At 30.3% G+C, this 11851-nt stretch overlaps 2 protein-coding genes across 3 annotated transcripts in view; one reads left to right on the top strand and one right to left on the bottom strand.

Annotated features, from left to right (window-relative positions):
- Nucleotides 1-847: 847 nt before the first annotated feature.
- Nucleotides 848-6518, bottom strand: LOC113514409 (uncharacterized). The gene is made up of 4 exons (XM_026898493.3): nt 6050-6518; nt 5333-5469; nt 4062-4158; nt 848-3712 (listed from the first exon to the last, which is right to left on the bottom strand). Exons 1-4 carry the CDS (start codon nt 6258-6260, stop codon nt 3114-3116), a joined length of 1044 nt encoding a protein of 347 aa, XP_026754294.1. The 5' UTR covers nt 6261-6518; the 3' UTR covers nt 848-3113.
- Nucleotides 6519-6719: 201 nt separating this feature from the next.
- Nucleotides 6720-11851, top strand: part of LOC113514549 (uncharacterized) — a 39236-nt gene continuing 34104 nt past the window's right edge. Inside the window, exon 1 of one of the 2 annotated variants that reach the window (XM_026898638.3) lies at nt 6720-7335. In XM_026898638.3, coding sequence (XP_026754439.2) covers nt 7125-7335 — 211 coding nt within the window. In that variant the 5' untranslated portion in view covers nt 6720-7124. The remainder of the gene's footprint in view (nt 7336-11851) is intronic. The other variant, XM_026898639.3, reaches the window with a different exon arrangement.

Here is an 11851-nt window from a genome sequence, read left to right as displayed (position 1 = left end):
GAACGCTTTACTGCGTTTACTTAGAGGAATAGGTACCTAAAATTAATCTTTTTACAAAAATCTTATTTATATCTAAGGCACTCTGGGTTACAAAGTATTAACCTAATTTATTGAGGGGTGAAATTAAATTATAACGATTAAATACAAAATTACCAGTTATTATTTTCGCTTATATACATCTTTGTATGTTTTAAATATCTCGAAACTTATTCGTTTGATATAAATTGCATAATCTTATACATAAGTGATAATGAAATGTATATAAACGTACATGTTATTTAAATACATTAATTTCACCCCCTATAGAGTTCCACGCCAAATATGACGGAAAAGTCGGTGGGCACCAGTCTTTCGTATTAATTTTGACAGTCTTTTGTGATACATGCATTTCCTTATCTATCTACGAATAATGTTTTGATTAAAGCCCATGTATTCTGATACATATCGTTTCTGCGGAAGTTATAGAAAAGAGCAGCAAGCTGTCTCACTACGCAATCGAAGGTAATCAAAAATAAAACTAGGTAACATTAATTTGACGTCTATTCGATGTGATCTTCACTTGATCCGAGTTCAATTGCGTTAATGTTAGCCTGCTGGACCCTTCGGTTTGGTAATTAATAATAGTAATATGAATGCGCTAACATCAGCTATCGTTATCTAGGTACTGCAGTCTATTTTAATAATACTCGTGTTTTCATTGAAGCCTCTGATATGTTTCTAAGGTGAACTGGGTCAATTGATTCGTAACATAACTTCGCCAAAGTCAGCCATTGCTAATTAGGTTAAATTAAACATGAAAAATTTATATTTAGAGCAATGGCTGATGTTTATCAAACTAATTTTTCCATATACGAATAGAATTGACACAATCCAAATGTGTGACCAGGATTCCACTAAGTCTATTGTGTTACTACGATATCCATCTGTTTATCAAACTAATTTTTCCATAACGTCATACCCGCTGTCATAGTGTTGAAATATCTGCGCACTCAAAACAAATAAGAACCGATTAATTATATATAAGTGTAAAATTAATTTTAATGAATAGGTAGAAAAAACTTAATATTGATAAGGCGAAAGATCGATTGCCTAAAAAAATTATGCGAGGACGCGCTATAAATTCTTCAACACTAGAGTTACTCTCACACAATTAACATGTGACATCACTGGTTCTTAAATTTTAAGACTTATGAATTAAAAAAAAATATATTGCAAATACTTTACAGTCTTATTTTGATATGCTATAGGCCAGAAATACATATGTATATTACATTAATAGGAATAACTTCCCTCTTAGTCTGTGTATAATATTATTATTATTGAAACAACTTATTTAAATTTTAAAGCAATAGATTCTTACTTGTGATGTAGACGTAACATAGGTACTAAAAAGGGTTTATGGAAATCCCCATGGGAAAATCAGACCTCATAGGGCAAGCCGTGGTTTTCTTATGTCAGATCCCTTACTGGGTTGACTGCAGAGATACCAAAGTGTCTTTTAATTTTCTATAATCAAATATTTCAATTAACAAACAGATGGACTTGGTTACTATTAAAAAAATCCAGAATATAAAATACTATTGATCACTTTAACATTAATGATTACTTAATTATAAAGAAATCAGTCTATAATACAGTCTATATGATATACTAATTATTCTGTACAGTCAGACAAAAATTACTCATTTATGTATTTAAAAAATAAACTAAATATGCTTATTAATAAACACGCAAAATCACAGACTGAGTTATAACTCCACGTAATAATTTTAGGAAACCATAAAATGGAATAATAAGATTTTGCCCCTATGCTAGAAAAATAATACTAAAGCATTTTATATATAGAAATAAGTGTTGGCAATTTTTAAGAAAATAAAAAGGTTTTCAGTTTGAATGTATTGTTTGTTATGCGATTTCTTTATAAATTGAACCGATTTTGATAATTATTTTTCCTATATTGATATGTTTGATATATATTTATAGAATTAAGTCCCATTCTAAATTATTTTTTTAGAATTGAAGTGTCATATATTTTTTCCGGATCAAAATATTAAAATTTTGTCTGACTGTACCAAATTATGTATTTTGTTATTTATTAACAAAATTGGCTTCCGATTGTATTGTGCCGTTTTAATTTACTTAATAGGTTGAATTGTGCCATCCTTATTACCTGTTTGTAGTTAAATAGGGATGACACAATTTACTTATTCTATTACAGTTATATTAAAATCGGCCCAACCGTCGATACAAAAACGTATCGTTAATAATCAGAAAATGATTACAATAGCTTAAATTTTATCTTATTAAAAATATAATATTTTTACAATATCTATACACTTACAATACAAGATATCGATTATATAGGTGGGAATCTATTTTCTTTTTCTTAATAAAAGGTTAAAATTATATTTTTCAAGTGCATCACTAGTTTGCTATTTCTAGTAAAAAAATAAACTTGAAAATTCACTTAAAACTAATAAAATAGAGATCATAGAAATGTATATTTATGTATGTGCTATTTAGCTTTCATTGATCAGTCTATAGTTCACATAATAAAATTTAATTAAAATTCAGTTAGACATAGTTTCCAGTGTCAAATTAACCAATAGTTGGAGTGACATACACTGCATGAAAAATAATACACTATCTAAAACAAATTATAAATTCGTTAACAGTGAAATTTATAACAATTTTACATTGCTTCTTATTTACAATACACTGTATTTTTTACTCGCACACTTGCTGACAACTTCATAATAATTATCAAATACATACTGAAATATTACCACAGTAGAAAATAATACAAAAACTATAAAATTTGTTCGGAGATCGAGACATGATTCTTTGCAAGGTAAATCATGAATTCATATTAAGGCCAAGTTTATCATTGCTACAGGTCCACAGTTAATTCATTGAAACGTTTAAGATGAAAATAGTAAGAATAAGAGTATTAAAACGTTGTCAGATGGTAGTTGACCCATAATGTTTAGATTTTGTATAACAAATTAGTATTATGCTACGAATTATAGAAGAAAATTAAATCAATACATTTTACATACTATCTCTAAACTATGAATTCCCGATACTTTTTACACAGAACATTATATAAAAACTCACGCATTTTCCTCTATAACCAAGTTATTAGGGTCTTCCGCTTTATTTATATCAGTATCACACTCCTGATCTTGGTCCGTAGAGTTTTGAAAATCTGTTGAATTGGGACTATCAATTTCATCAGATCCACCATTTAGTCTTGTATTCATCACAGATGACAAACTTCTGATGTAATTCTCCATATTTGCAGCTAGTGCAGTCATTATATGGTTTTCTATACTTACTATATTATTGGTATCATATACTGTGTCGCTAGGATGACTTTCTTGTGCAACACCTGTTTGCAAGAGGTTTGCTAGTATTGGGTTAGCTTTTAACATCTCCTGTTTCACATCTCCATTTGTGTTTAGATTCTCTTTCTCACTTGTACTTGTGGTAACTAGCTTATCCATATTTTTTGTGTGTATCCGTCTATGCAATATAAACACATCAGGATCTTTAAAGCACTTTAAACATTCAGTGCATTTGTATGAGCTAGTTTCTAATTTTGTTTCTATTTTGTTTTCAGGTGGTATATTTTCGACTGCTTGTGTATTTAGAATTTGTTCAATAGTAGAAGACTTTGATGATGTAGATTCATCCGTGTTTAGCTGAGGGCCTGAAAATTTGATAATAGTAATAATATGTAATTAAGATTTTAATTTTTCATCATATTTTGTTCTAGAATATTGAATGAAATTTCCTAGATTATGATAGTGTTTAAATGAGACGCCAAAATACAAGATAGGTTACTAGTTAAAAGTCCACCTATGTTTTGTTACATCACGATTTTCTGTTGAACTGTTTATTTATAATAATTGTTATTTTATGGGAATTTACTTCCATATTAACGTAAGATAAAAACTTAAATATTTTTTTAAAACTACTGCAAAAAGTTGTATTTTTATATCACACTACTCCATAAATAAAACAGTAAGGAAGAACTCTTAAATAGAGGTAAGTATTACCATTACAAGTATTCAAGTTGTAGTTATCCGTGGTAGAAGCAGCCTGTATGGCAAGCATTGTCTGAACATAGATAGCTTGTGCCATTTGCTGTTGCATCTGTAACAGACAGAAAATAGTTTTAAATTAGTGCCACATTTTAAGTGTCTTCAATTGTCTATCTTCAGCAACTGAATGCAAATAATTGCACACACATTACTTCATAATAACACAGATCTGTTAAATATAATTCACTTGTTTAATATAAAAGAAAAACAATTTTTTACCACACACCAAATTTATTTATTTACTTTGTACACAGTATTTTGTAATAATACTTTAACTTAATTCAAATTATTGGGCAGTAATTTGACAAGTTGAATTAAGACTGCTAAATTTAGGATTTGTGTGAGTTTATATAAGTTAATACTGTTGATTTAAAAGAACATAAATGATATTGCAATTCAGCAATGATATGCCTATATGCTAGGGTTGTAACACTATGTTCGTGCCCGCATCTGTTCTTTTGTCAGTGCATTAATCTTTGGTAGACTTTTGATCATTAATGTTGCATGTTTATGTGTCAACAACACCACCATCACCACCACCACTACCACCACCACCACCACACTCAGCATACGGTCTGAGTTTTCTGCTTACATCGCTAGTTTATGCAAACAAAAATAGACAGTCAAAGAAGAATTAAGATTAAGAAAGAAGAAGAAGAAAGCATTGGTAGAAGATGAAACATGTTTTTTCTCCAAAATTAAATGGTAATGTAGCCCTTCAGATATGCCATAAATGTATACAGGTGTATACTCATCTGAAGGAAAATTACCACTCCTTAAGACTTAATAGATGGTCAGTCATCAGAGTCTAGCCTAGTAAAATAGTGAATAACACTATTTTTTTATGTATATTTAGGAAAATTAAATGTCAAATTCTACTTCCTACTAATATTATAAGTGTGAAAGTATGTAAAAGTGTTTGCCAGTTTATTTATTACTCAATTGTGCTAAAACAGCTCAACAGATTTGAATTAAATTTGGTACATAGGTAAACTATATATAAATATTAATAATATTTTAAAATAGGATAATTTAGATTTGTGTATAGTTTAAAATTAACCATATGCCAATTAACAATGTCCACATTAGTGGTGGGTATTTATAACCTTTTATAATTAGAAGTAAATTATTTAAATATAAGAAAATCTCAACAATTATTAAATCTAAACATAAATACTACAGTCAACTCTATAAACTAGAAATATCTATAAGATAGATCAGCATACCTGTGATTCCAAAATATTTGTTGTTAGAGTGTTTGATGTCCATGAGCCAGAGTTTCTAGTCCTTTGGCAAGGCGCTGGTGTTTCTGATGGCAGATTTTGAGATGGAATTGCATCCTTACGTAAAGTTCTCCATTGACCTGAAAATGGTTTGATATCTTTATAAAACACCATGCCATGTAATGTTCCATTGTCATTATAATAAACAAACTCAATTAGCTTGTATTACTATAAGGATATCATTTCATGGAGGCTTCCTGGATTAGTGCAGAAGTTACATGGATTCATTATCCAGCCCTTTATTACTGTAAATTGTAAACAATAATGAGAAATACAAAAGTATGTTTTGAGGTCTATAGCTTCAGTTTTCAATAATAAAGTTCATAAGATCTAGCAAAAATATACCATAAAATACACTAAGGCTTCTTGGGCAAAAATAACACAAGTAGCTCTTATAACTGATAATTTTCAAAGACTATTGTAGTATAGTGAAGTACCCATAGAGCTATAAACAACATCCGACGGTTCAGAGAATCAACATTATATTTAATGTATTATGAATTTTATGAACCACCACAACTTCATTTTCTTCTCAATTTGCAGGGCCACGTATAAAAAATATTTTAATAATTAGAACGGTACGAAATTAAAATCACGTTTTTTGTCTAGAAATCAAACATGCGTAGGTAACTAACATTATTTTCGTGTGTAAATACCTACCTTTATTCTTTCCTACACTTGTGATTGTGTAATCTTCGGGTTTGAAGTGTAAACTACATACTTTTGAGTATTTTGTATACGGCTTGCCTCTCCTTAGTATTTCATTCCATAATTTAGCTAATTTTTCGTCCCTTGGGAATTGATGAAAAGATACATTTTTGGCCTTCCCAGCCATGGAAGTACACCGAGGAACAGTGCAATAATAAGGCATTTTGTAAATTCCAAAGACGATACTGTACAGTAATTTACATAATTATATATTTTCTTATAGTTGATTTGATTAACTACACATAAAAATCACAAAAACAAACAAAACTTCGCGCAATAAAAGTAAAGCGGCGATACATCAAAACAAAAAAACTCTGTTGTTCTCCTATCACAGATTAAATAATGTTTTTGTTGCCATTTCAAAATTATTTATTGTTTATGATATAAACATAGACGATTTAGTCAAGCATAGTTTAGATTATTTTTGTTTTTCTAATTAGATATCACTATTTTTAATAAATATTAATTTGTTTCTTCTTATCTTTCCTAAACAACTATTTACAAACATATTTCCTGAAATAAAAAACTACGTATATAATTGCTTATTGCATAATATTTCTTTCTAAGAACCACATGTGTTAGTCGTAGCGACACTTGTTAAATTATCTTGACATTTAAATGAACGTTGATGTGCATATGTAATTTATCTTAGCATTTATCGTTTGAAAAAAAGAGAACGTGATAACAACTATTTTTTATAACTTGTTTAACAATAACTTTGCGTCATTCAAGAATATCCCGTTTCGACAACCATTTTCGAATTGTCTATGGTATAGTGGCCATTTTTTTCTGAAAAAAGTGGGAAGTGGGGAAGGGAAAAAAGGTGATACATGTCAAATTTTTCAAGGCTGTTCTGTGATGATTCCATTTTTTTACCAACGTGATAACGTTTGCGTTCATTAATTGTTATTTTTATGCGCACACAACGCAAGACAATATTGTGTATTGATGTGAAATAACATTTCGGTGGTGGCTGTCGGCACAGCGAACTTTGGTGTTTGTTAACAAAGGTTTTTTTGGTGACAAGATGGGTTATTATTGCACAGTGCCTCAATGTACTTCGCTCGCCGGCAAGACCAAGAACGTGAAATTCCACCGATTTCCACGAGACGTGACAATGGCCGACAAGTGGAACTTGATTTTGAAACGCGGCAAACCATACACGAAGTATTCAAAAGTTTGCAGTCTTCATTTCACTCAATCTGACTACAACGTCACTACAATGGGTAAGAATAAAGGTATTTGGGTTTTTCCATGTCTGGTTAGCTCTGCACGACTATCGCCCTAATGACTCACATCTCACGAGTATATTTTGCATTATTATATCACAAATTTCGTTTTATAAAATTTACATTAGTCTGCTTCAGACTGACAAATTTCACCAAACATCATTATAGTGTTTTTCTTATGGTAACTTACCTTTGTAAATGTTTGCCAACAAAAACATGTTAGTACTAACTTTGACAATTAAACATTCATCTATAAGCATGTATATACATGGATATGATTCTAATTTGAATCATTAATGATACTTAACAAATCCAGAACCAACCAAAGTTATCAAGCATTAAAACAAAGTTTTTCTGATGTTTAATATTTCATAGAAGGTCATATAATTGCTATCTGAGTTTGACTAACATAGAAATTGTAAAAATTTTATGACTTTGAATAGGGGCTAGTTTTTGTATAATACCATCATTAAGAAAAGGTTGTAATATTATAGTTTATTTATTAAAACTTTAACACAGTAAATTTCTATGAGCATTTGGTGGACTTAACACCTGATGGTGTTCTCTAATAGTCAACCATTGGGTAAACTGAGGAATAAGTAGGTGGTGCATAATTGAATAGAGAAAAATAAAGCAATACTGGATATATTCATATATTATAAACATATAATTAGATTAATATATCATCATCATAATTTCAGTCATAGACTAATATGTACATACACAAAATATTAATATATCAAATAATTAACTGTAATAGAAAAGCAAATAACAATCATTTGAATTTGAATCATTAGTAAAAGTATTTAAGGTCTTTATTTATGAAATGAATAAAAAAATTGAGAAGAGTAATAGACATAAAATACCTCCTTGAGGAACACCAATATTTATATTATACCAGTCAGAAAAAGAATGACCCTGTTGGTTGTTCTTTTCGAACAGCTTGCTGATATCCTCAAAGTCTATAATGTATAGTTGTTACGAAAACTTATGTTTACTTTCTTTAGGTAATTTAGGTTATATTTGATAAACATAAAATATTATTTATATTAGAATATAACCATTATAGGAAAAATATGTGAGCATTGCCATGATATTTTTGGTTTTATCCATGAGTCAGTATAAACACGGAGTAAACAATGAGTTATCCTATAATTCATTGTTTTCTCCATCTAAATATGTTATTTCAGTTATATAATTAATTAAATATATTAAGATTTGTTATTTTAATTTTCATGTGATTTAAAGACTAATAATTATTATTGAAATATTATAGTTTATTTTCTAATTACAGGCATTGATACATACTGCCCTATATTTCACATGCATGCAATTCAGAAAGAGATAGCATTAATGTTTAGTGGCAGTATTAATCTGCTAGGGAGTGGTATATAGCAGTGAGTAACATAAGAGATTCATTATTTTGTATCATGTATATATATATAAGGTGCTTGAGTATAGAATAAGTTCTCTCTGTTTTTTTTTTTTTTTTTTTGTGAAAATCAATGCTTTATTTACACAATGTGGTGCACAACACGTCACTCAAAGTACAGCCCATCATAAGACACTACTTTTTCCCATCTTTCTGGCAGCAAATGAATGCCTCGTCGAAAAAACGAAACGTCTTTTGTGGCTATCCAAGCATCTATCCACATCTTCGTATCTTCATAAGAACGGAAGCGCTGTTCAGCCAGGCCTTGTGCCATTGAACGGAATAAATGAAAATCAGAAGGGGCTATGTCCGGTGAATATGGCGGGTGGGGAAGAACTTCCCATTTAAGGATTTCCAAGTATGTTTTCACCGGCTTTACGACATGTGGCCGAGCGTTGTCGTGCAACAAAATCACCTTGTCATGTCGCTGCTCGTATTGCGGCCGTTTTTCCTTTAGGGTTCGGCTCAAACGCATCAATTGCAGATGATAGCGATCTCCCGTGACGGTTTCCTTTGGTTTGAGAAGCTCATAATAAACAACGCCCAGCTGATCCCACCAAATGCAAAGGAGAAGCTTCGAACCATGGATATTTGGCTTTGCGCAGGGTGTTGATGTATGGCCGGGCTTACCCCACGATCTCTTACGCTTGGGGTTACCATACTGGATCCACTTTTCATCGCCCGTCACGATACGGTGAAGAAAACCTTTCCTCTTCTGACGTTCAAGCAGCAGTTCACACGTGAGACGCCTCTGTTCGATGTCTCTCGGCTTCAGCTCGTACGGCACCCAATGTCCTTCCTTCTGGATCATTCCTAATGCTTTCAAACGTTTGGAAACTGTTGAGTCATCCACTCTTAATGATTTTCCAAGGCTGGCTAGCGTCTGACACGCGTCTACATCAAGTAATGCCTCCAATTGTTCGTCTTTAAACTTTTTCGGTGCGTCAGAACGTTCTTTATCTTGAAGATAAAAATCGTCATTTTTGAACCGTCGAAACCAGTCTCTGCAAGTCGTTTCCGACAGAGCATGTTTCCAATACGTCTCAACAAGAATTCGGTGTGCTTCAGCTGCTGATTTCTTCTGTATAAAATAATGCACTAGTGTTCAAGAATACGAACAGTATTTCCTGGAAATGTGTTCGTTTCAGAAATATCATCCACTTATATTACTGGAAATGCCATCTGTTAGAAAACAGCGAGAACTTATTCAAGCACCTTATATATATATATATATATATATACAATGATTACATAAAGTTATTTGAAACATGATACTGTCTTTGACTGTTTTTTATTTCATTGAATTGCAAAAATTACAGATTGTTACAGTATGCTACATATATTATTTTTATGTGGCGATTTAATTGGATCATTAACTGTTAAATAGAATATTACTCAATAGTAATAACCCTTGTAGAGTATCTCTATTATAGAAATAACATTGTATAAAATGAACAAGTATCAAAAATAAAAAGATCTATTGATTGATTATATATTTATATATTATAGCTTTTACCTGTAATATCATCCACATAACTAACTGACTGAGAGGCCAACCAATGAACTCTACTAGGGGGGTAGGATTTTTGAATAGGTTTGGAATATATCATGTGTCAGAAGTGAAATTTACATATTCCACATGAAATCATAGTCACTCCAGCTACATTGCTTCATAAAGATAGCTACAAATCACTACTTGAAATCACAATTGTTGCTCTGTTCAAATTTATTAGTGAGTCATCAACTGCACTCTATTAGATGTGAAGTAAAATGGATAGCTGGCTGTACAGAGCCAGCAAATAAAGATTTTATCACACTGCATTAATGTGTCTATTTGCTTGCTCTTATCATAATCACAATTCATATTTCACATTCAATAGCAAATAGTAACAAGTGTGATTTTAAGTCATTGTGAGCAAAAGTTACTTTTTGTGATTTCTTACTGTTATGCCTACTCTTGAATCAATCTATTACCAATGAAACAACAATTAGGTATCTAATTTAAATTGAGATTGTATTTGCATTGGCTATTTTACATGTACAACAGCCTAAATGAGATACTTAATGCACAAATAAGAGTCTAATTTGCATTTTTTTCCATTAGCAAGTTATACAAATATGTCACAATAATGACCTGTATAAATTAATTATAATTTTAATTAAATGACATTTTAATTTCTTTAATGATAATGCATAATGTAATTTGGTACAAATGTTGGTAGTGTTGCAATTTGAAATATCACAATTCTAATCCTGCTAGTAATCCTGCTGCTTTATCTAAGACAGCTTCTAATTAGGTTAACAAGGTAGTATAGGTATCAAAGTATATATATATATATATATATATATATATATATATATATATATATATATATATATATATATATATATATATATATATATATATATATATATATATATATATATATATATATATATAATATAGCACAGTATTAAGTTCTATTATGTGTAATTATTTAAAAGATGGACTATCGTGTATGTTAGAAGGAAGTTTGTTCCACAGTTCTGAAGTAGGGAATGAGAAGGAATTAAAAATAAAAGGTTTTATAAGTAGGGAGTTCCAATACTTTGAACTGAACCAGGCTAACACACCTGAGACCTATATGTTAATTTTTGGATTTATATGTTAATTCTAATGTATATATAAACCAATAATATTACCAGTAAAATTTTATATTCTAGACAATTCATGAATCACTATTAATGATTTTTAAATTATCTAAATGATTTGGTAAATTTTATACTACTACCAAAGGATTTAGAATCAGGATTTCCTATTATATTGGGAACTAGCTGTCATATTTATTTTATATAAATATGACAGCTAGTTTCCATATTACAAATTGCCCTCTATCTGTAATTCTTAATAAACACATGTATGTTTTGTATAATTATTCATTTTAACTACTTAGCTGTGCTCCTGATTTCGTTTGTGTCAATAGATGACAATAGGGACACTATCGCTGGTATGTCTGCTTTTTATTATGGAAACTATCAATTTTATTGGCATTCTATGGAAAACATTGTCATATATTTTGTAATTACTATTACGGGTCTGTTCAGGTTATATTC

This window comes from Galleria mellonella, unplaced genomic scaffold (genome assembly GCF_026898425.1).
Source record: "Galleria mellonella isolate WM207_F2 unplaced genomic scaffold, CSIRO_AGI_GalMel_v1 utg172, whole genome shotgun sequence".
Taxonomy (NCBI): domain Eukaryota; kingdom Metazoa; phylum Arthropoda; class Insecta; order Lepidoptera; family Pyralidae; genus Galleria; species Galleria mellonella.
The sequence above is the reverse complement of the archived record's forward strand: the minus strand, read 5'-3'. Positions and strand labels throughout refer to the sequence as shown.